At 36.3% G+C, this 25,335-nt stretch overlaps 2 protein-coding genes and 1 long non-coding RNA gene across 3 annotated transcripts in view; 2 read left to right on the top strand and 1 right to left on the bottom strand.

Moving 5' to 3' along the window:
- The window catches only part of LOC107741980 (neurocalcin-delta A), a 35,851-nt gene extending 26,723 nt beyond the window's left edge, over positions 1 to 9,128 (top strand). The window contains exons 2-4 of the mRNA XM_016554810.1: positions 3,205 to 3,604; positions 5,460 to 5,565; positions 6,933 to 9,128. Of these exons, the coding sequence (XP_016410296.1) occupies positions 3,227 to 3,604; positions 5,460 to 5,565; positions 6,933 to 7,030 (582 nt within the window). The 5' untranslated portion in view covers positions 3,205 to 3,226 and the 3' untranslated portion in view covers positions 7,031 to 9,128. The remainder of the gene's footprint in view (positions 1 to 3,204; positions 3,605 to 5,459; positions 5,566 to 6,932) is intronic.
- Positions 1 to 19,117, bottom strand: part of LOC107741981 (uncharacterized) — a 21,690-nt gene extending 2,573 nt beyond the window's left edge. The window contains exons 1-3 of the long non-coding RNA XR_001640261.1: positions 19,105 to 19,117; positions 9,322 to 9,324; positions 6,423 to 6,428 (exon numbers count right to left, since the gene is read on the bottom strand). This is a non-coding gene — a long non-coding RNA (uncharacterized LOC107741981). The remainder of the gene's footprint in view (positions 1 to 6,422; positions 6,429 to 9,321; positions 9,325 to 19,104) is intronic.
- LOC107741979 (grainyhead-like protein 2 homolog) lies at positions 11,532 to 24,812 on the top strand. The gene is made up of 16 exons (XM_016554809.1): positions 11,532 to 11,790; positions 12,608 to 12,794; positions 13,641 to 13,699; positions 14,042 to 14,387; positions 14,482 to 14,540; positions 15,365 to 15,521; positions 15,616 to 15,727; positions 18,180 to 18,274; positions 20,357 to 20,515; positions 20,820 to 20,907; positions 21,175 to 21,311; positions 21,571 to 21,608; positions 23,550 to 23,629; positions 23,716 to 23,801; positions 23,939 to 24,003; positions 24,090 to 24,812. Exons 1-16 carry the CDS (start codon positions 11,774 to 11,776, stop codon positions 24,202 to 24,204), a joined length of 1,800 nt encoding a protein of 599 aa, XP_016410295.1. The 5' UTR covers positions 11,532 to 11,773; the 3' UTR covers positions 24,205 to 24,812.
- Positions 24,813 to 25,335: the final 523 nt, after the last annotated feature.

Genomic DNA, 25,335 nt, shown 5'->3' with positions numbered 1-25,335 from the left:
TGAATATATCTATAGAAAGCTTTAAATGACTACAAAACGAAATAATTCAAATCCAAAACAATCCGTAAAGATACATTTCTTTCTAAAGGCGCGTCCAATGATGAGATGGCGAGTCAGGATCATCAACTTCATTGCGACACTGACTCATAAAACACTAGTTTATTAATAAATAATTTAAATATCTCCTTACTATTTTCCCCCAACATAGTCATGGTAAGTTTTGCGGCAAGCTTTAGCCTATTTAGCGTGCTCACGTCACGTTGCTGTGCGCCATGGTCACGAAAACCCATCATTTGCACTTGTTTTTAAGCATTGTGATTTAAAAACAAGTGATTTAAGCCATTGAAATGCAAATAACGGCACTATATGCTTGAGCTGTCTGTTTCTGAGCATGATTTCTGCAATTGGGTCGGATCGAGGTCGGGTCATATTCACACCTTAAATGAACCGTACCAGAGTTCGTTTGGAAGCGGACCGAGACCACCTCTTCAGCTAGGTCTCGGTACGGTTGTTTGGTCTGCACCCGAGTGCGATTGCTGCATTCACACCTGCCAAAAAGGTCCGCACCAAGAGGGGAAACGAACTTGAGTTCGATTCAATCGAACCAAACAAAACAGGTGTGAATACACCCTTAATTTCATGTTCATTGTGTTACTGTCATATAAGTGTGTGCAATCCAAATATATTGGCACTATATCCCAAATCCTTTTTAATTCATAGGCATGATTTATGTTCAGAAAAGTTTTTCAAATACAAAAAAGTATTTGTCCAGCATGACTGGAATTAATAGACATGATTAATGGATTATTCAAAATAGTTCCAGTGGTTTACAAAACAGCTGCTACCTAATACACCTAATACTGCTACCTAATAGTAGCCTAATACCTGTAAACGAGGGAATTTATTTTTATGAAAGTGCTACAGCAAAACGTTTTTCCCATACATGAAACCAGTTCAGACAGGATCTAATGTACTTGTGTGTCTCATTCAGAAAAACAGTTTCAGATCTTTAAGTGTTCTTAAGTTTGAAGAGCTACACTCCAGTTCTAATCAAACAGTGAGTACTATCTCCTCTTCAGCCCTAACCTTCACCCCGCATCTCTAATGCACATGATTCATTCAGCTCATTTAAAACTCTACATTTTATGCTGTGACTATATTGGTGGGTGGGTGTGTGTGTTTGTGTGTGTGTGCATCTAAATGTTTGCCTAGAACTTTAGTAAGACAGTTGTCTGATTAGTACAAAGATCCATGACCCATCTGAGAAACGGGAGTCACTTCCTGCATATAGATGCATCGGATGTCACGTAACAGCTGATCCTGTCCAGACCTTCCGGCCCGAATGGAGGCTCTGCAGCTAGGGACTGTTAATGACCTATCACATGGACACATTTTACATTTTTGTTTTGCCTTTTTTATTGATTGCTAGTCATTTATGTCTAGACATGTTTTGTCGTCTTTAGATTTATCAGAATGTTTTTGTTGGATTTGTTTTGACATGTTTTCATTTATATTCTGGCTCATTTACTCATACTAAATCCTGTAAGGAAAAGCCTCAAGTCCTTTGAGATATGGAGGTGGAAGTCTTTTATGATTTATCTTATGTAATATTGAAATTTTTACTCAAACTGCTTCCAAAGGCTCAATGTTTAGATCTAGTCATTAGGGAGATGGGAAAGTGTCCTGGTGTTGATGATTTTTTTTTTTTTTATTAATTATCAGTATTTTTAGGGATATTATTCTGCAGAAAGGGAGCATCGTTAGGGATCTTTGTTTGCATGATAAAAGGCATCTTGTCTTGTAAAATCGCCTCATGTTCCCATGTAGTATGCCTTCTGGTATCGCTCTGCAGCCCTACATCACAATCTTTAGATGATGATGCAGCTGCTATGCAAAATGAATTATTGAGCAGAGAAATTTGTGTATGGCTTTATAGTTTTGTTTTATGCATGTTCCCTGTGGATTTCTTTTAATTCTGTTGTTGGATACAATGTTTTGAAAAGTTTTCATTGTCAAAAGTTAATGCAGTTTTGGATTGCTGCTCATATTTTGTCATATGTACTTCTAATGAGGACATAAGAGGCAAAACTACCACACTGTCAGAACACATTTCTCTGAATTAAAACATTTAAAGCCAGTGGTTTTCATGGCTTGATACCGCAACTATTTTTTGTGACTGGCTTAAATGGGTATTGTGGGAAATCAGACTTATGTTCCATTCACACATACAGTGATTTTACCGCTGCAGGTCACTCAGTCGCTGTATTATTGGTCACTGTGGGTGTTCCTGCTGCTCAGTGCCCTCATGTTACTGGTGGGCTTCACAACTGGCTATAGCTTTTGAAAAATCTAAAATGACCAGAAATGGCATTTATTTTATTGTCAGTCAAATTCTAGTTTGACAGACAATTCATTTGTCCTACTGCTAAAAAAGAACAAATAAGTGCATGAATCAATCTCACCTAGTATGCTTACAAATTTTAAAGTATCACCGCATGTTGGCAAAGATGAACCATGCTACTAATGAAATCACTAGTAGCAGTAATATCAATTTCTCTTTTGTGTTGCCTACTTAACACTACAGTATCTGTCATTATCAGTAGTCGCTGCATTACGTTGATACTCATTGACATAGTTAAAGTTAAACTTCTCAACTTGCATGACTGGACATGCTTGACACTTAGTCACTAAACTCTCATGTTATTGTAAATCACCAGCTGTCATTGAGAATTACATCATAGTGGTACTACAGTGTATGGCTTTATTTCATCTGTCGCTTTATTTGTTTTCCCAGCTTGGGTCTAGAATTTTTCCATTTCAGAACTGGTTATTTGGTTCTCTTATTAGCTACGTCTTTCCCTCTTATCAAGATGTATTTGATTGGCAAGGGCATGTCTCTGTTTGGAATAAATCTGCAAGCAGACCCATTGTATGTAACTCTAGATGGACAAACACATGCATAGCTATAGCTCAAAAATCTTCAGTCTTCATGGATATATCTTATGGTATTGTATGAACAAAATGACTGCACTTCAAAATAGGGCTGTTATTTCGTTCTTAACTGTGCCACAAATTATAGTAAATTGGATGGACATTTTACATAAAGGATCATGGCAGCATAGGGTACCACAATATACCATTATGACTTGAACCTACCAAACTTACCATACATACTCATTTTCTCTCTTCCCCTTCTTTTTCCAGTGCTGTCTCGTGAAACGAAACCATGGGGAAGCAGAACAGCAAGCTCCGCCCTGAGGTGATGCAGGACCTGCTGGAAAGCACAGACTTTACGGAGCATGAAATCCAGGAATGGTACAAGGGCTTTCTACGGGACTGTCCCAGTGGCAACCTCTCCATGGAGGAGTTTAAGAAAATCTACGGAAACTTCTTCCCTTACGGAGATGCCTCAAAGTTTGCAGAGCATGTGTTCCGTACTTTTGACGCAAACGGCGACGGCACAATAGACTTTCGGGAGTTCATAATTGCATTGAGCGTCACGTCACGAGGGAAGCTGGAACAGAAGCTCAAGTGGGCGTTTAGCATGTATGATTTGGATGGAAACGGATACATCAGCAAAGCAGAGATGCTGGAGATTGTGCAGGTATGTCAAGCTACCTAAAGCTTTTATGAATCGACCTAATATTGGCACTCTTTAAATCCTTTTCTAATCATCACCATGACTGCTGAAGCCTGAAATAGAATCAAATATCACTTAAGGAGACACAAAAGAGAACCCGACCCAGTCCTGCTACCTAATTTTCACATCGCATATGTTGTTATTTCTCACTTGCGTTAACAGCAAGGATAGCCGTGGTGTTAGACTGTCAGGAAGCTCCATACTGTAAAGAGAGCCCAAGTCTTATGTCTGTCTCTAAAACAGGTTTTCATCAAAGAGCACTCCTTCACATGGTTATTTATGTTTGCTGTCATTGCAATTGGCCTGATTTATTTTTGCAGCTTTCTTGCTGATAAGAGTAATTTTAGCATGAGGTGATTTCTCAGATCTTGAGAGCCTGTTCAATATATATCACGTGTATATATTACATTTGTACTATGAAATTTTAGGTGTAATATAGAAAAAAGGAAAATGCTATACCCACATCATACATCATCTTTTGAGTCAAATTCTTACATTTAATCAGTCAATTATAATAATAATACATTTAGGCTGTTACTAAACAAATGAAATCAGTATCAATAAAATTCATCTTTGCAGAAGTTGCATATGAAGTGGCATTTAGATGCATTTACACATGTTAATGCAGCTTAGAGGGACATGGAATGCTTTAAACTGCAGTTACAAATGCATAAATAATGTTTTGATATATTAAACATAATAGCGCAAAAACAGCCAATATGGTGTCTAAAACGTAAGTCTCTTGATATTAACTTATTGTTTATTGAACTGTTGTATAAAATCAATATCACATTTGTAACCATGCTGATTTGTTTTTTTTTTTAAACGGCTCTCTTTGTGTGAAATTTATTAACTTTTTGAATTGATATAAATATATAAAATTTCTGCCCCCTTATCTTGAATTATGTGATCATTCTTAATGCATATTATTAGACTGAATCATGCAGTGAAAGAACACACTCTAAATGCTCACGCGCACAAAAGCCTGAGTTGATCTAACCAGACTTCATCACGTCAGGTGTGAGTGCACTGCTATGTGTGTGCACTTTGGATGGGATAAATGCAGAGCACTAATTCCTAGTATGGGTCACCATACTTGGCCACATGTCACTTCACTTCACAGGTGATTTTTACCCGCATTTGGTGGGTGTTAATTTCAAACCCTGATTACATGTATACATCTTCAAATAATATATCCATTACATTAAATGTTTAACTTTTTTGTATTTTGGCTCCGTTCACTCTCATGTAGCTGTAAAAATTAGTTGCCTGCTGACATTAAAATATACAGTATATCTTCATGACTAGATAGACACAGGTGAGTTTCTCTTTATTATACACGTTAGGTTTCTCTATCAGTGAAAGTGACGTGACATATACTTGGAATTAGTGCTCTGCATTTAACCCATCCAAAGTGCCCCCACCTACAATCCCTGCCGGTACGAGACTCGAACCCGCAACATTTGGGTTACGAGTCCGACTCTCTAACCACTAAGTTGTGGTAAAAAGTCCCTAAATCAGGTAGGTGTATCCATTAAGTGAGTGTGTACGGGTCGGCCAATCTCAACAAATTCAAAATGATAAAACTATAATTTAATGCAGTAAATTCAACACACTTTTGCTAAATGGCACACAAAAGATTAAACATTAAAACTGATTGATGTGTATTTTTTTGAAGCATCAGCCTGTCCAAGACTATCACAAGTCATTTTTTGCAAATTCAACACAACCATCTGTTAGCCAGCCAGATAGTGTGATCAGCAGAAATTGTGAGGACAGGTTTTAATGACTGAAATCTTTTGTGTGTTGTCTCCCTCAGGCGATTTATAAGATGGTGTCATCAGTAATGAAGATGCCGGAGGATGAGTCCACACCTGAGAAGAGAACAGAAAAGATCTTCAGACAAATGGACACCAACCGGGATGGTAAAGCCTTTTTCTCCCTTTAACATGAAACTTCTTTAGCAGTGATGTGAACAATGACATGATACATGATGGTCTTTCAGGGAAACATTGACCGAAACATTGAAGTTTAATTAGCGCTTCTCCGATGGCACGGTGTCTCGTGTAATCACTCAATCATTGTTTCAATCATGGAAAGATGTCAATAAAAGACAAAAATCATTTTGCATCATATCAGTGTGTTAAATATAAAATTTTACTGTTAAACATCTTTACCATTTTACTCTTACAATACATTTATTACAAAAAAAAAAATTCTGGCTGTGTGCATTCTTTGTAAAGTCTGTGTGCTTGTTTGCGCTCATGCCATTAAATAAAGGTCTCCAATTATTGAGTGATTTGAAGAGCCCCATTAGCAGTTAAACAAGGTTTAGGACTGTCTACTTCAGCGTGAATGAGTAATTGATGATCAAAAACCAAACAGATGGAGTATACAGAAAAGATAGTGGAAAGTTTGGTCTGATTCTATGGTCAGATGAACTTTTGCATTTCCTGCTCTCTCGTGACTAGAGTCACAAGGGATGGAGACTGTGTGCATGTTTGTGTATTTGAAGGATCAGATGCAGCAGCATAAGTGTGTTCTCAAACAGATACTTTATTGTTCACAGTGAGGAAATTGAAGTACAAAAAACACTGCTACAAATGTACAGGATTCGATCAAATTACACCATGCAGTCTAAGCATGGACTGAAATGAGGTGGGTGATGAATGCTAATGTTAGTCACATCTATGACTGAGAGGACCTGTTCTTGTGCCATTTTGGGTAACAGTGCCTGTACACTGTACTGAATATCAAACGTTTCTTAGCATTCCTTCACCACCTCTCACTTTTAAATGCAAGGAGACGGCAGTGCCACCTGCTGACTAATACGGTACTTGGCACTTTTGTGGTTCTTCAGTCACTGCATGTTTTTTTTTGTTTTTTAGGGATGTCCCTAAACTAAAATTCAGTCAGATACCAAAAAAATAAAATAAAAAATTGCACCAAAAATATAAATTCTACTATTTTTGTTGCAATAAAATGAAGGAGACCAAAACTCCATCAGTGACAGAAATGGAGAAAAAAACCTTGGTAAAAATTGGGAAAATGAACATGCACGATTTAGTTTGTGTTAGATTATATCTTGCCCTTTTTTAACCCGAAGACCTGAAGTCTTATTAGATTTATTAGAAACACTAAAATCTTTTCCATTGTTTCCATAACACATTTTTTTTCTGCTCACAGGTTGATTCAGATTCTAATACAATGAGCCGAAAACTAGCCATAATTTTTCTATTGTAAATAATATGATTTTTTTTAAGAGCCTGTATCCTCTCTTGTTTTATTCTAGGAAAACTGTCTCTGGAGGAGTTCATCAAAGGGGCAAAGAGTGACCCATCCATTGTGCGTCTGCTACAGTGTGACCCCAGCAGTGCAGGACAGTTCTGAGATCAGCGTCTCATGCTTCAACCTTTTATTTATTTATGGGTTTTAATTTAGTTTTTGATATAGCCACTCCTTCCACTCGCAGGGAAATGATGGAGGGTCAGGTTTTTTTTTTCCAGAGTAGGGCATCTGGGTCTCATCAGACTGAGCTTGGCCAGATATAGAAGCACACACATGCGCACACAGAGTTATTGGCTGTGTTATCTCTGTAGGGAGCCACACTGGGTCTGCAAGAGAGGCCTGTGATGGAGTGAATTAGGGTAACTAGAGTATTTATCTGAGCTCGAATCACTTCCTGATTAGAAAATAGGTTTCATGTCATGGTAAATACATAGTCAATTTTATTTTTATTTTCTCGGGGTATTAGATGAGACAGTTTAAGCTTGACCAAGACAGGAATATAAGATGGGAAATAATTTATGCACTCAGTAAAACAAAGTTTTGTCCTTAATTTTTTCTATTAAAAAAAAAAATCTGATGCCTGAATCATAGATCAAACAGGTGACAATAGTGTGTAAACACCTCAGCCTTAGCTATTTGAATATTTGGGTTATTTTTAACTTTATTTAGACTATGTAGTTTCTTTTAATTCATAGCTTGGCCAGCTTTATTATTGGCAGATCACAGTATTATTATCCAGTGGGACCAATAGATCAGGCATGCCGATTTTCTAGTTGTATGATTCCCCACGTTGTGCTTACAATCTAAAGAGCCTTACTACTTAGTGCTGGAAGCGCACATCCAATTTTGTGTGTATTAGTTTGGTTTTAATCAGATAGTCTACCATTCAAAAGACATGAAATGAACTGCGTTCTCTTTTTCCAGTTTTCTAATGTTTGTACTCTAGTAACTGTAGGCTTGTATATAAATCTGAAATATCAGACACGCATGCAAAACTGTAATCAGAGTTCCATCTTAGGATGCAGCGATCGGATTTCTTGGCATTTTTAGCAAAAGCATGTAAACAAGTTTATCTGCATTTGTGGACAGGAGAGTATTTGTGTAATTTGTATGCATGTGTTGTGTGTATGTGTTTGGTTAATATCAGTTACAGCCCTGTTTGCTCACCCCGGTTCTAGATGTTGTGTTGCATCGTATGCATTATTGCAGAACGTTTATTATTGAAGAAGTACTAAAGCTTTATTCATTCAAAGCTAATATGATTTTAGAATCACTTTTATCTGCTATAGAGCCAGTCTTTAACCCTGGATTGTACACAGGAGCATCATCAAGTTGCTGAATTGTCTTAAACTCAAGTGTTTCTGCGGGTGAGTGGTTTTTTTTTTTCTTCAATTGCAGTAAATTTGCAGAAAATTATCCATCTGTTTGTGAGTTTAGCTCTATGCTCTTCCCGTTCACCCCTTTAACAGATGTAATTATGTTGACGGCCTTTTGCTTAATATATTAATTTGTCATACATGCTCATTTCAAAATAACATCGAGTGTAAGTGGAAATAGGACCCATTGCTTTTCAAATGCCCCTTGCATTCATGTTGTATTCATACCTGTATCCATTTCACTTGCAGCACAAATTGAATTCAACAATAGGTAGAGAGCATTTATTCGGAGCTCCTAGTAGTTCCCATATCACCCTCTGCCCTGCTTTTAGCAAACATGCCAACTGCTTCTACTGATGTGCAGTGTTCTTGAATGTCCCTGTTAACGCCAAATGCCTCACCACAGTGCATTCGGTTCTGCTATACTGTTAATGAACATATTTGAATGTTTTTATTTTAGTTTTTATCTTACTCGTTGAACAACTGCTGTTTTTGTAAAAATATAGAAAAAAAGAGGCAGATCAAAATTTTTCTGTTATTTCATGTTTTATGCATTCCCCCCCCCCCCCCGTTTTGTTTTCATTTTAAACATCTGACATAACATTTCTGTATGACAATTATATCATGTGGTCAGGTGCCAAAAATATGAAAGCAGTATTGTAAAAATTTATACTGTACAATCGTTATTTGTCAAACAAATTGTTTGTAATTGTTGCATTTTGTAGATTTTGTATGGTAATCTGTATTTTGTGACTGTAGATTTGAGACATAGAGATTTGTTTTGGTTATCATATTGAGCAGAAATTAAATCTGGAGAGAACAGAGCATGTTGTTGTGTTGCATTCATTTACTTTGAGAGTCATCCTTTTTTGTTGTTGTTGTTGTTGTTCTCAATGGCAGCCACTAATAGAAACTCACTCAAAATAGGTTGAAATGTAGTAGTACCTACTTTGGCCACAAGATGTCAGCTTACGTTTATGTATGTGTTGAATTATTTGAAGTGAATTATTTGTTTACACGCTTGAGATCAAGCATAAAATCTGAATGAATAAAAAGCGAGTTAAGACTTTTGTATAGTTATGTATTCTAAAATACTTCTTTCTCTGGATATTGGTGTTACGTTTATTCCCAATAAATGTTTCCTGAACGTACATCTCCTAAAGTAATATTAAATTATAATTCCCATCACTTTGAAAGCGTTTTATTCTTCCCAATGTTGTGAGTGCTCTTTGAAGGTCTTGCCCAGCCCAGGGGCTTCAATGAAGGAAATCTTACACATGTCTGACACTCTCGGTGGTACTCTGGGCAACTCTATATCACTGTCTTTGTGATGCTGTAAGATTAGATAGGTGGTGAAACAAATTTGAAATTTCCACTCCTACCCACCACATGAGAAGCATTCCTTAAAAGTATAACCATTGTGTAATTACAGCATTAAGTTGTAATAGTTCAGTTGCTGGTCCCCATTGACTTGCATAGTGATTTTTTTCTTTTAAATAATACAACTATATATATATATATATATAAACATACAATAAACGTATAAAAAAATTAACTATTTAGGCCTTTGTCGCGTATATATTTAATGGAGTGGAGTGGTGTAATAGATGAATAGAGACTGATACCATTTTAAAATGTTCACTGTTGTTGTGAAGCTTTCTGGTTTCTGTAGCAGTAGATTGGGGCGGTCCTTGTTCTCATGCTCAGGCAAGAGATGACATCATGTGAATCATCTGAGTCAGCGAGATTAGTCCAGAATTGCTCGCTGATATTTTCCCATCAGATTGCATTTAATATGTTATATATGCAAGTGACTGAGCATTAGCAGCCATAAACGTTTTTAAAAGGTGGTGCATGAGAAAGATTTTCTTTATTTGAATTTCCTAAAAATGAATAGACCGACCCCCAACATGAGCATACTTAAGTTATCAGAGGACAACTTCTCCAGAGGTCTGAGCCTTTATTGGACTGGTAAACCTGGTGAAATGTGTCGATTCAGTGTGTGTATGTATAAACTACTGTCACATTTTGCTAACAATGCAGAATCGTTACCTGTCAGACGGGTAGAAGCTGAAGCCCTTCTCCAGGTCAAAACAGGTTATTTTTCTTTTGAGTACTCAGGCATGCCACACCTCTTGTGAAATGTCCCATGAAGTCTGATAAAGATGTGGATCAAGTAAGAACTGAATGGGTTTTTAAAAAAAAAATCATGACAGAACAAGACAAGCAATCTAAAACTACAAAAACAGACCGATAATGCTCTGTCTCTGTTAGTCTTTATGTTGGAGCACATTATGAAATATTGTTCTGCACTCTGGTGTCCGTTTCTATTCCCATGACTGATAACTGCAGGTCATTAGTAGATTTCACTTGACCACTCAATAGTCTTGTTAAAGCCTGCCATCTTCATACACATTAGTACTCACTGAAATTATGAGGTTTCTCATAAGAAAGAAAAACTGGATTTTTTGTCATAGGCGGTCTTTTTTATTTTATTATTATTATTTTATTTAACTATTCTGCTCATTAAAAGCATAACTGGTACAGTAGCGAATCCTAGGCCAGCCAAATCCCAGATGCGAGAAAAGAAAGAGCACATTTGAAGCTTTTAAAATAGAGCCACACCTGTTAGTCTAACAGACATTTTATTTGCAGCCCTAACAAACAAATAGCAGTCTGCTAGTCAACAATACCAGTATTTGGATAGGCTCAGACAGAGGGCTAAAGTGAATAAACATTCCTTTTCCCAACAAGAAAAACTCAATGGAAACAAAAGTCCCATTTCATTATTATACTCCGTTGGTTGATGTAGTAAACTGCTCTGCCAGCTGCAATGTTATGTACAGACGTAAACATCTTGCATCTTACAAAACTCTAGTATCTCACTGAGCTTCTCCAATCATTAATTTTTTTTTATAAACAAAACGTATTTTATTAAAAAATATATATATTTTTTTGATTTATATATAGGTTATTTAGAGATTAACCAGTATTTAAACATTTCCCATAAAACACGCCTCTCGAGCTTCTCTTTGCGCAATCAATGAAAAACTCCCACGAACAGAATGTGATTCTCTATTTCAGATGCATGTTTTAACATTATAAGCGCGCAAGTGGCTGCGACGCCTTCTTTTTTGCTTTACAGCCAATCGCCGTCGCCGAATCAAAGTAGCTGTGCCGGGATTGGTTGGCTCGTCCCCTCCTCCAGGTAATGAGAGCGCACCTTTGCTTGCTCACAATAACAGTCACCTTGAGACTTTCCAGAATTAACACAATTTTTCCGCTTGATCCTGAATGTTTGGCTGCTCTTCTTTGTGCGGAACAGACGGAGGATGCTGTAATGAGAGTCGGATGCGAGAAGTTGTTTGACCTGTAGTCCGAGTTTTCTTTCAGCCGTTCCCTGCTACTCACCTGCCGCATCTTCATCGACCTGAAAGTCCAGTTTCACTGTGGGAGCCCAGCAGTGCACATGGCTCAAGAGGAGAAGTAAGTCGCCAATGTAAACACTAATACAGTTTATAAGAAATGGCAAACTTTAGTCAGTTATATAGCAAGGAGTTGTTTGAATTTCATGACGTTTATCTTTATATGTGACTTCATCGCAGCAGGTCGTTTTGTATGATAAAATGCAAAGTAAATATGTTTCAGCATGCTTTGATCCCATGGTTCTTTATTAAACTACTTAAAGGTAGCATAAAAAAAATCGAAGAAGTCCTAGAATAGAACCTTGTGGAACTCTACTATATTTTACTATAATTATTAATGTTTTGTTAGTTTTTTTCCCCTAAAATATTTATTTAGATGATCACCAGTGTAAGGGTTTCTAAACTGTAAACTATAACGTAAATTGCAACATAGAACAAATGTGACAGACTGATTTATTTATTTATTTTTGCATTACCTTTTCCTCTTCTTGCTTGCTGTAGTACATCTATAACGGTGGGCCTGGGCAGGTGGCTTATATTGGCTAACATCCTTGTACAGCCCCTCCCATGCAACCCTTCCTCACTGTAGTATCAATATCCAGCAGGATATAGTCCATTGTCCCACGGAAAAAAATCAATTGTGTGGAAAATGTAAAAGGATAGTGCTGGGAATTTCATTTGTATGCTCCAACCCTTTGTAAACGTCATGAACCCTAAGGTATAGAGAGAGGTTGGGATCAAGCCTGTTGTATAATTTTTATTTTATTAATTTTTTTGACATTATTTTTTACAATATTATTATTATTTTGTCATATATATATATGTGTGTGTGTGTGCGTGAATATTCTTTCCTAATTAACTTTGATTAATATTTTAAGTAAGCGTCTGGTGGTGGTGGTCCCTAATGAGATGACTATTCCATCACGCCGTGCCTTCACAAGTGAAGATGAGGCATGGAAATCTTACTTGGAGAATCCATTGACTGCTGCCACCAAGGCCATGATGAGCATTAATGGAGATGAGGACAGTGTGGCTGCCCTGGGAATCCTTTATGATTACTATAAGGTCAGAGACCATCTGTAACACAGTTAGAAGAAAACTAATGTAACCCTGGTGAATATACATTCGTGGTCAGAATTGTTGGTACCCTTGGTAAATATGATCAAGAAAGGCTGTGAAAATAAATCTGCATTGTTAATCCCTATTAATTATCTCTGCTATTCTGCAGCTATTGTCCTTGGAGAGCCTTTAGCCACTCAAACTCTCCTCCTCACCGTGCATTAGGATGACATTGACAACTGTCCTCTTCCAGGAAGATTTATAACATCTTTAGTTGATTGGAAATTCTTAATTATTGCCCTGATGGTGGAAATGAGAATTTTCAATACTCCAGCTCTTTTCTTAACGCCACTTTCTATTTTGTGAAGCTCAACAATCTTGTTCTGCACATCAGAACTATATTCTTTGGTTTTTCTCATTGTGATGGATGATTAAGGGAATTTGGCCTTTGTTTTCCCTCATATTTATATTCCTGTGAAACAGGAAGTAATGGCTGGATAATTTCATGTTCATAATCACCCTGGTGTGCTAAAAATTTTAATTATGAATGGGAATATACTTCAGAGATATTTTACTCATAAGAATTTCTAAGGGTGCCATTAATTTTGGCCAACGTGTATTAGAGAAAAACATTTATTTCATAATGAGATTTCCCCCCCATTTTACATTTTTATTCTTCAATGAAAGGTTCGATTTTTGTACATTTTTAAAATAAAATATCAATATGATTAACAATGCAGATTTATTTTCACAGCATTTTTTGATCATAATTACCAAGGGTACCAACAATTCTGACCACAACAGTATATGAAAATGTATTGTCAGGAAGTTATACCATTTCTTTTCCTTTAGGTTCCTAAAGAGAAGAGGCTCTTACCAGTACCCAAACTTCCAGAAGATCATGAAAAGAGGTCAGTCCAACACACAAGCGAGGTCCAAAAGTCGGAGACCACTTGTGAAAATGCATCTGTTTTCCATTTTTCGAAATGAATACATTTTATTTTTAATTTCAAATTAAAAGCATAACAGTTTGAGTGAAAGGTTGAACTGAAGAACTAACAAACTTCAGAACATATTTGTTATCCATGTTATCCAGTGTGATTTTTGCTTATTAGTGAATGTTGAATCTTAAATATTTCTTTATTTTAGGCCAAGGTTTTAATTTTTTACTTTATTTTAGGGAATGAATGAATGTCCATGTTCCAATTGAAACAATTTGGACTAACCCATTTGGGCTAACCACTTTCTTTCAGTCGGATCTGTCAAGATGGCCTTGAGTCCACAGAGAATCGTATCCAGGTCCTGAAGTCACTTCCTGTCAACCTGTCATTGAATACTGATGTGCACAGTGCAGAAAACAAACAAGACCTGTTCGGTTCAGTGCCGATTGAGGATGGTGTTGTGGCCACTGTGAAGGCTGAGGTTTATGCTCAGGCATTCTCCAACCATCACCAGCAGCAGGGGATTCAGTATCAGCGCATGCCCTACCATCAGCCTTTACAGGATCCAGCGAGCGTCAGCCATGACGGATACATGAAGGACGAACAGTGCAGTACACCAGATAGCACCTTTGAGGACTCCTACCCTGAGGAGACTATGGTGAGCTTTCTGTCAGTTTACGACAATCACTGGTAGCTACTCGTCAATTTGTTTCTTCAGTAGGTTCACACTTCTGTCATACACTGTTTTTCAGAAGTACAGGGTGCACACCACACTAGGGGCAGAACATTTCTCCCAGAAGCATTCGGGGATGTAAGTACAGGAACTACATTACAACATTTTCAGCATCGGTACTCCAGTCTTCAGTGTCTTCAGTTCTCATCGTTACTCCAGTCTTTGCTTAATATTTTTGTGGAAACGATGATACCTTTTTTCAGGATTCTGTCATGTTTGATCAATTCAATGCATCTTTGATTATTACTTTTTTTTTTTAAAAAAAGCTTATCTGACCCTATCCCTGTCCCTAAACTTTTTAACATCAGAATATAGTGAATCTATTGGAATTCTACACTCAAATTTCCTCTAGTTTTTAAAATTCTCTACAAAAGTACATTTGAATCACAGTAAAAATCAAGTTCTGTCTAGATGCTCTGTATTAGATGCCTCAAATTATGAGCTGGGACTGAACATTTTCTGTACAGTAGATCTACCGCATTCTTAATTTAATAGCAGTTGTACAAAAACTCAAGTTCAGGAACTGTTCTTCTGTAGACTTTCTTTTATTATTGAATTCTATAGTAAAAGTGCTATGATTATTGCCTTAAATAGCTTGCCTTCTGTACTAATCAGCCCAATACAGCTAACATTAAAAACTCACTTTTTTTTTTCAAACCAATATGCCAATATATTGTGCATTCCTTTTCTTGACAAAGAATGTGAAGCATATGGCATTCTTGCCAAAATCATAATATTAGACTTGATTTTAAGACTTGATTTTTACTTGCACTGGTGGTATACAATAGCTCACTGCTATAGCATAGCTCACTGCTGTCTTTTTTTACAAATGTGGACAAACAAAGTGTTTTTCTTTCTATAATGATCTCCACTGACACAACAGTTATCTTATCCTCTCCTAGAGACATGTTCCAGTACAGTATAGAAGCGAGTCGTTCGGCCCGCGAGAAGGCCGGCGAGGGGCCGATGATCTATTTGAACAAGGGCCAGTTCTACGGCATCACTCTCAGTGAGACCGGGGCCAACAAGGGCCTTCGCCATTCCATCAGTAAAGTGCGGGTGAGTATTGCTGTTACCATGACAACCACTCTTAATTCTGTACTATAATTGATATTAAGGGCCAGAATCATTGTAACACAACTGTCTCTCTCAGAGTGTAGTGATGGTGGTGTTTGGACAGGAGAAATGTCGGGATGAGCAGCTAAAGCACTGGAACTACTGGCACTCCCGCCAGCACACGGCCAAACAGAGAGTCCTTGACATAGGTGGGAATCTGCTTTACATGTATATCTTTTACATAAATGTCTTAAAGGTGCACATTAGCCGAATTTCTGTAACATTTTGCAGGCAAAGAAGTCTATTGTCGGTAGTATAGCAATCACATTGAAACATTCACTTTCAGACCAAGCAGTTTTCTGTTGGTCAGTTTCGCAAATCTGCGTTGCCAACATTAACCTATTGCGAAATCATACACTTTTTTTAAATTGTCATTTTCCTGTAGAAGTATAGAAACAATCTTAGTTCAAGATATTACTTGAGAAGAAAAATGACAAGATAACAAGTCTTGTTTTCTAAAAATGTTTCAAAATTAAGTGATTTTATGCTTAAAAACAAGCAAAAGTCTGACAGTAGGCTAAGAAAAATAAACTTGTTTCCCTTTAAATTAAGTTCATTTTTCTTACCCCATTGGAAGATATTTTTTCTTGTTTTGAGTCACTTAATTTGATCAGTGTTTCAGTAAACAAGACTTCATATCATTTCTCAATTTGCTTCCAAATTAAATATAAGAATGTTCAGATATTTGTACTGGAAAACAAGGCAAAAATCGTGAGGAAGAGAGCCATTTTTTGCATGGATTCCTATTAAAATGATTGGAGACCCAGTGTGTTTTTTTTTTGTGACTCTACGTTTGTGTCATTATATGCGTCCCCGCCCCTCCCTCTTCTATCCTCTGCGTCTGTATCCCTGGATACCAGATAACTGTAGTCCCTTCCTTTTGTTCATCTTTGCTCTTCCCAGTTCCTCATGTGTTTTATTTAAGGTGTATCCTAAATAAAGGGTCTGCAACTTTAGCACAATGCTTAGGGCAAAGTATTCCATCATAACTCCCAGTTGGGAACCATAAGGACAATGAGGGGTCAGGTTAAAGGAAGGGGGGTTTGACACCTGAGGGGCACTGTGATGGTCTTCTCTGTGGCAGCTGGCAGCCTGACGTGGTTTGGCCATGATTTCGGAAGACCGAAACCCGATCTGCTGATCCTGATGTTTTCCTGATTTGAATAACAGTATCCAGGGATTTTTCATAGTGCCTGAGGCAGAAGATCAGGATTTGAATAGGAGCGTTAACCGTTTGGGGGGGAGGTTGAATCCTCAGACAAGCGGGGGCTTGGGAAATGGTCCTGCTCTTTTGTAAAAGGAAGGCTTGAGTAACATCTGCCATACATTTAAGCGGTGTTGTATTTACACAGCAGGCAGGTACCATGTCATAGACGTGAAGCGTGTAACAGAACGCCTGTCTCTGAGGTCAAAATGCATCCCGCTGTGTTTTTTTTTTCCTTTGAATTTTTAAATCACTCTGAATATAAACTGAAGTGCTCAAATTAGTTTGCAGCTTTGCATATTATATACATATTTACTCAGGGCAAAACAAGAAAATTGTCTCTTTGCCACATTTGTCCTATCTTGATGTTGTTTGAAAATACAGTGGGGTGTAAAGTCTTACTAAAAATGTAGCTTTTTTCAACTAGTATTATCAGCATAACAATTTGAGTGACAAGTTGAACTTGAAAATTGACATGAATTTGACAATGTCTCAGTGTTTGGTATGTCCAGCCTTTGCATTAACAAGAGCAGCACTTGAGCTGGCAAAACCTGATGATCATGTTATCCAGCATGATTTGAGAATCAAACACAACAGCATCTTGTGCTTCAGTGAAAGCAATTAAATCTGGACTTATGCACAAAGGATTTCAAAGGGTCACATACCTGATGTAGAATCTTACATATTCCTTATTAATTTTGCATATCTTTTTTTAAAATCTTCAAAATACATAAATATAAAATATATAGAAAATAAATACAATTCACAATGAGATCAAGTTTAAGATTATCTTATCTAAATTGAATTAGATACATTTTATTTAATTCAACTTATTTTATTTTTATTTTTTATTTATCTAAAAAAGATCTTAAAATAAGAATAAGCATAAGATTTTACATGTGGATTCCCACATTTTACATTTCAAAGTAAAATATTTTTATTCAATATCTAATTATTTATTAGATATTTTATTTATCTGAATACAATCTTGCATCCCAGATTTTACATATCAACTCAGATATTTTTTATTTAAATTGTTTTCAGCTTATTTTATTCATTTTAATGTTGATTTTATTTAAATAAGATCTTAAATTGTCATTTTTTGAAAAATGTAGACAAAAATATTTATTCTATTTTATTATATTTATTTACTAATAATAATACTTTAATTCAAATATTGATTTTATTCAGTTTACTAAATTTGATTATATATATATTTATTTATTTATTTATACCAAATAAGGTCTTGAATCTCAGATTTTCTGTGTGGCCTCAGACATTTAAACCTTACTGTGTACTGTTGAGGGCTTAAAGAAAAGATTATATGTAGTGCCAGAAATGGTCGATTGCTTACAAAATTACAAAAGATAACTAATCTGTCATGTTTCACCCTTCAGCCGACTATAAAGAGAGCTTCAGCACCATTGCCAACATCGAAGAAATCGCTTACAATGCTGTGTCCTTCACCTGGGACGTCAATGAGGAGGCAAAGGTGAGACTTCAGCTTTGATTCTCAGAGTTCTTACCTGGATATTAAGTTTGCTGTGTGCAGGTCAGGCTGAAGTTGTTTGATAACAGCCATTGAGCCTGAGGAGACATTACAGCTCCCTTCTCCTTCTCTTCCCTGCAGCATCCTATTCACTGTCAGGAGGATATTTCCTTCTTAGTTCCAGTACTTAACAAGGTTTACTTTAAGTGCACACTTAAGGGAGGAGGTCCACCCAGGGCTCATGGTCAATATTTGTCTTTAAAACTAGGCTTTTGAAGTAGCATGATGTGTCATTGTAATAGCAAGTGGAAGACTTAATAGCAAATCCTCTACCTCTGGATTTTTTTAATTTAATTTAATTTAATTTTGTTTTGTTTTGTTTTGTTTTGTTTTGCCTAATTCAGATAATGTATATAAAAGATACAGTGTTTCATGGGAATTTTAAAGGGTTGCAGAAATATAAACATTTACATGCCTTCAATTTAAGAGCCAACAGATGATGGTTTGATAATGTAGAAGGATGTTGTAAGATTTCAGACTTACTTTGTATTTGTTCAACCATCATTTGCTCACATGCACCCACATGCACACAGAAAGTCAGAGCCCACACTAGAGTTTTGTTGTGAAAGATTTGTCCATGTGTGCAGTTGCTAACTGATTCTTGTCAGAATTGATCACGTGGCCCTGAGAAAGCAAGTGGTTCTCATAACATCGAACAACAAGCTCCTCTGTGAAACAACAGCTACAGGCACAGACACGAAAGGACGGGAGACCGTCAGTGGGAAACTATTTTCACCTCGGGCTGAATGATTCGCTACCTTTCATCTTTCAACAGTCATTTTTCCAGTGTCTCTTGATATATTGGCATAAGACAGGTTACAGTTGGGGATATTTCAAATCAATTTAGTTTTGCTTACTATTTGAATAAACCACAGACAGGCACACAATGCTAGAGTGCTTATGTGGTTTTTGTTTAGAGTTGCCATTTAGAGATTTTAAGATTGTGAACATGTAAGATTGTGAAAAGATGTACTTTTCACTATTAAAGGTCACAAGTGATAGAAGGTTTTGCCTACACATAAGCTGGATGGGTGTTTTTGAGATTAAAGATAGACTAGTGCTAAAACGATTTTTAAAGTGAACCTGACGTGAACTGCTGTGCTTTATTCACCTTTTTTTATTTAAAGTCTTGGAGGCCATCCAATAATAGCTTTTTATTCAGGACTAGTCTATTAATCAACAGTCTGTAAAGGTTCACACTGAGGTGTGTAATTTCACTACTATCGCCACTAGCATCACCAAACAGATTTGCAAAAATAATGTTTCCCGAACGCTCCCTATCAGTGTTAATTTCGTTGATGAATAATTTTCGTCAACATTTTTTTTCACCGACGACGAGACGATAACAAACTAAAACTCAAACGCGCCTTTCTCAAACGCATTGATTTTTACAAAGCTCATCGTTCTAAAAAAGCGAGGTGTGCTGTGATTGGCCAGCTAAGAAAGACAGAAAATCACGCACTGCTCTTGACTGGAAAACTTTAGTAGCCCTAAAGATTAATCTAAATTTATTTATAGAAATAAATATGTCTGCTTGAAAGAATGAAGAATAGGGTAAACAAGTTGCTATAAAGAATGCATAATTAGCCTATATAACCATTGGTATTTCATTAAAAAGAAGAATGGCTTTTTCTGTGTGAATGGCTCCTTACTTTTTTTTTTGTGCAAAAACATGTTCTGTGTAAAGTACCCTTACAGTACTGTTTCTTGTTTTTAAATTTAAACGGGTTATGTGTGAACGGCTCCTTATACTGTCCTGCTTTCTAGTTTTTAAACACAAAAATGGGTTCTGTGTGAACGGCCCCTCACTGTGATTTTTTTTTTCTTCTAGTTTTTATACACAATAACATATTCTGTAAAAACATTCCCTTTATAGCTGAGCTACTTGGTGGAAAAACTACCCCTGGCTCTTTTGTCATAAGATAATAAGACATGATTGCCTGGCCATACTTGACCTTTTCCATGCTCAGAAATGCATGTTTTGTCAAGCTGATTTGTGTATGCGTCTTGTTGGGTTTTTTCCAGGTTTTCATTACGGGGAACTGTCTGAGCACCGATTTCTCCTCACAGAAGGGAGTCAAAGGTCTTCCACTTATGATCCAGATTGACACCTACAGTTACAACAACAGGAGTAACAGACCCATTCACAGAGCCTACTCACAGATCAAGGTCTTCTGTGACAAGGTTGGTGCTGCGTCAGTGTCATTGTTGTGGGTCATTTAAGTCAAGGACTTGAATCATTTTATTTGCACAAGTATAACAGTTTACAGTGGAAATTTTCTGTGTTTGCCATCGCCATTTCTTGTAGTAGCTGTAATGATGTTTTGTATTGCTGTTCATTTGTCACTGGAATTAACTACTTTATATATTAAACTTAGTTTATGGTGTTATTTAGTAAATGTTCATTTTTACCTGCTGTCCTTTCCATACCTTATATCTGTGTAACAACAATAGCCAGTATGTTCACACAAACATCTCTTCTGAACAGGGAGCTGAGCGAAAAATTCGTGATGAGGAGAAAAAGCAGCTTCGGAAGAAGGTCAAAGGTCAGGCTGCTGGCAACCAGGGTCATGATGGTGAGAGTTCTGTCAATCAACCATACATTCGTTTATATAATATAACGCCATTATACCTAAATGTTGTCTCTATCACTTTACTCTGATTCTGGATAAAATGCATGTACAGTAGGCATTTTGTGATGAGTAAGAATATGACTAAAAACAGGTTTTGACCTAATATGTGACGACTATGAGCTTGTGGTCTGTGAAGCATGACTATGTGGGTTTCTCGGCGTCGGCTTGCTGATTTTGACTTGAGTCATTGGTTTTCTTTCACTCTGTTAGGTAAGAGAGGAAGTTTTGCTACTTTAGCTCAAAAGAGGCCAGATATTACGCTCTTCAAAACGATGACAGACCTGGAGTCCCAGCCTGTCCTCTTCATCCCCGATGTCCATTTGAACAACCTCCAGAGAGCCGGTCAGGTGAGGAGGAGGATGAATGCAGTTCTCAAAGTGATACTGAAGCTGTTTCAGTGCTGAATTGTTGAGTATTGATGTGCAGTGATCAGAACTAATTACTGAGGTGTAGTATCTTAATAATGACTAGACCATAGTGAGTTACTTAAGCTATTAGTTATTAACTTTAGTTTTACTGAATTATCAAAAGTTCTGCTTATATTTTTGGACATAATGTGAAAGACAGTTTTAAGTCTCTATAACCTTGTTTTCTCTTTGTTTACAGGTGTTCAGTTTTGGCGTTGAAGAAATGGAGAGTAATGGGTCAGTGCATATACTATGAATGTCCTGGTTTAATTATAAAAGTCAAGTCACCTTTATTTGTATAGCGCTTTATACAATACAGATTGTGTCAAAGCAGCTTTACAGTGTTAAACAGAAAAATAGTGCCAGTAGTGTGAACACAATTCAATTCTGCTGTAAAGCAGCTCTAAAAATAATAGAATTTCTATTGGTATTTAGGATGCAAGATATGGCTTTACAATAATGGCTATGTGCTGAGATTTTATCAGTATAAGTGGACCGTAATTGGCCAGTATTTAATTGTTGCCTATTTTCCATATTTGTGACCCTGGACCACAAAACCAATCTTAAGTCACTGGGGTATATTTGTAGCAATAGCCAAAAATACATTGTATGGGTCAAAATTATAGATTTTTCTTTTATGCCAAAAAATCATTAGTATATTACGTAAAGATCATGTTCCATATCCTAACAAACCATACATCAATGGAAAGCTTATTTATTCAGCTTTCAGATGATGTATACATCTCAATTTCGAAAAATTGTGGTTTGAAAATTGGCTTTGTGGTCCAGGGTCACATTTTCATCTTAAGATTACCTTTGCCATCATCCAACACTCACTTAAGTTAAATTTAACTTCAATTTTAAAAACAATATTTAATAGCACGTTTGAATTTAATCTTTTGCAAATCTCAAGAATATAAATAAAACAAGAATATAAATTATAGTGTTGTGAAGCCTAAGTTTCCTTACTGACTGATTTTAGTTGTTTAGTGGTTTATTTAAATTTATTTAGACAAAATAATGTAACGTTTTATTATCAGCCATTTATTGGCTTTTGACCATAACATGAAAATGATTATCTTTTAATAGTCTTTTTGTTCATATTATTAATTTAATGTTGTTTGTATTCATTCATTTATAAAAAATACAGGTGCATCTCAATAAATTAGAATGTCGTAGAAAAGTTCCCAATAAATTTTGGAGCACTTCATGCTTCCTTCTGCTGACCAGCTTTTTGAAGATGCTGATTTTATTTTCCAGCAGGATTTGGCACCTGCCCACACTGCCAAAAGCACCAAAAGTTGGTTAAATGACCATGGTGTTTGGTGTGCTTGACTGGCCAGCAAACTCACCAGACCTGAACCCCATAGAGAATCTATGGGGTATTGTCAAGAGGAAAATGAGAAACAAGAGACCAAAAAATGCAGATGAGCTGAAGGCCACTGTCAAAGAAACCTGGGCTTCCATACCACCTCAGCAGTGCCACAAACTGATCACCTCCATGCCACGCCGTGAGCCAAAATTATTACAATTAAAAGAACCAAAGACTTAAACTACTTCAGTCTGTGTGCATTGAATTTATTTAATACACGAGTTTCACAATTTGAGTTGAATTACTGAAATAAATGAACTTTTCCACGACATTCTAATTTATTGAGATGCACCTGTACATCTCATAGGAGAAATGTTTGGACATTTAGTCCAAAAATGTTTGTCCATCATTTGGACTAAATGATGTCCTAAATGAGCTGTGAAGTGGACTCTTGACTTGGCTATACTGAGAGCGGTACACATAGTGAATCATAGTGTCATAAGATTATTATCTTGAGGTATAATATGATCTCTGTCTTTATCTGATAGGCTACTGTTTTGACTAAAACAGTTTATGTTTTTGTCTAATGTTTATGTTTTAATTACGTTTTGACTAAATGTCCAAACATTTCTCCTATGAGATGTATTTTTATAAATGAATGAATACAAAAAACATTAAATTAATAATATGAATTAGAAATTAATTAGACATTTAGTCCATCATTTAGTCCAAAGTCCAGCAAGCATCAGACCAGTAGAATCAATCCAGTGTGTTTTACATGTATCTGCATTTATTTCTTGCAGTATAACTGTAGCATTGAAAGGCATTATTATAATCGTAAATTTGTTTATCTGTTGCTCATGCAGGGTGGCCATGAAAAGACCATTCCGGTCATCAGAGGATGATATTTGTCCACCCGCCAAATACAGCAGAGAGGAAAAGAGAGGTATGATTTACTGCATAGCTGTGAGATTTGCATGTCAACAGAATGTCCCATTCTTCATATTAATTCTTAATGATATTTTTCTGCAGTCCTGCTGTACGTAAGGAGAGAAACTGATGAGGTTTTTGATGCATTGATGCTAAGGTCTCCAACACTGAAAAGTTTGCTTGAGGCAGTAAGTACTGTGCCATGCAGCACATGGGATTTACATTTTGATTTTCTTAAAAATAAGCTGCCATTCATGGAGGTTTGTCAGATGATTTTCTGTTTAAGTTTGGATTAAATTATTTTATTTATTTTTTTTTCTTCAAGATATCAGGCAAATATTCTGTTCCTGTGGAGAAGATGACTAAAATCTACAAGAAAAGCAAGAAAGGGTGAGTAAACATAGTGCTAAAACGATTTTTTTTTTTTACATTTTGAATTCTTTTGAACTAAAATTTAATTTTCATTCAACCACTAGTATCCTGGTCAACATGGACGACAACGTCATTGAGCACTACTGCAACGAGGACACATTCATCCTTTCCATTGACAATCAGGCGGACTATTTCCGGGTCACTCTCACTGAAATTTAAATGATTTTAAGTGCCACAATAACACGCTTCTACTGGGAGGACTTTTGTTGCCCTGAAGCAGCACACAATTCATTCTGTGCATCTGTTTGGTTCTTATGAGCTCTGTATTAGAAGAGGAAACTGCTTTCGGAAGTCGTGGACTTGGGAATGCACTTCAGTGGACCTGCTGGTACAGTTTATCTTGTTTAAATAAACTTAATGATGGACAGTCTGAAGAACACATAAAATGCTCTTTCAAAGCACTATATGCCAGTCAAGTTCAATGGTCTTTGAGGTGCTGTCTCCCCCTTGAGGCCAACAGTGTAAAGCCCTAAAAAAAACAAGTACCAGACTTTTGCATGTATTCAGTCTTTTCCTGTATCAGTTCTTGATTAATATTTGAACATAAAAGAGATCTATATAGATACTCTTATTCTAGGAAAACTTATTGTGTTGTAATATGCACAACAAATAGCATACATTGAAGAATGGCCCAAATGCTACACTGTACTCTTTACCTTATGTGTTACATGAATGTATAGTTTACGCATTTTCCTCATTGTGTTGTATGTTGGTGTTTTGATGTCTTTTAAAAAAAAAAAAAAATTTGTACATACTTTTTATGGTTTTATTTTATCAGTTTAATAAACAAGATCAAAAGAATCCTCACTGTCTTACATTCACATTAATTTAGGAAACAGTTGTCTGACCAGTTAAAGTTTTAGTCACTTAGTAAACCTGCAGCAAGAGGAAAACCAGATGTTCAACTTTCACACAAACTTACAGACATCTATAGTCCATTATGTGCACATTACCATTCAAAAGTTTGGGATCAGTAAGATTTTTTATTTTTTTTTATTTCATAAGCAATTAATATTTTTATTGAGCTAGGTTGTATTAAATTGATCAAAAGTGACAGTAAATACTTGTGCATTATTACAAACAACTTTCTATTCTTCAAATAATCTGGAAAACGTTTGCACAAAATATTAAGCAGTAATATTAAGAACTCTTTTCAAGATCCTACAAGAAATGTTGCTTGAGCACTAAATCAGCATATTAGAATGATTTCTGAAGGATCGTCTGACACAAGACTGAAATATGATGCTGAAAATTCAGATTTGCCAACACAGGAATAAATTATGTTTTAAA

This window comes from Sinocyclocheilus rhinocerous, unplaced genomic scaffold, assembly GCF_001515625.1.
Source record: "Sinocyclocheilus rhinocerous isolate Xijiao unplaced genomic scaffold, SAMN03320098_v1.1 scaffold2451, whole genome shotgun sequence".
In the NCBI taxonomy this organism is placed as follows: domain Eukaryota; kingdom Metazoa; phylum Chordata; class Actinopteri; order Cypriniformes; family Cyprinidae; genus Sinocyclocheilus; species Sinocyclocheilus rhinocerous.
This window is presented reverse-complemented; position numbering and strand designations above follow the sequence as displayed.

Excerpts from the sequence above, each read along its gene's own strand:
- LOC107741979 (XM_016554809.1), top strand. Across the intron at positions 21,312-21,570 it reads ACCTCCAGAGAGCCGGTCAG|GTGTTCAGTTTTGGCGTTGA; the intron begins GTGAGGAGGAGG and ends CTTTGTTTACAG. Across the intron at positions 23,802-23,938 it reads TGAAAAGTTTGCTTGAGGCA|ATATCAGGCAAATATTCTGT; the intron begins GTAAGTACTGTG and ends TTTTTCTTCAAG.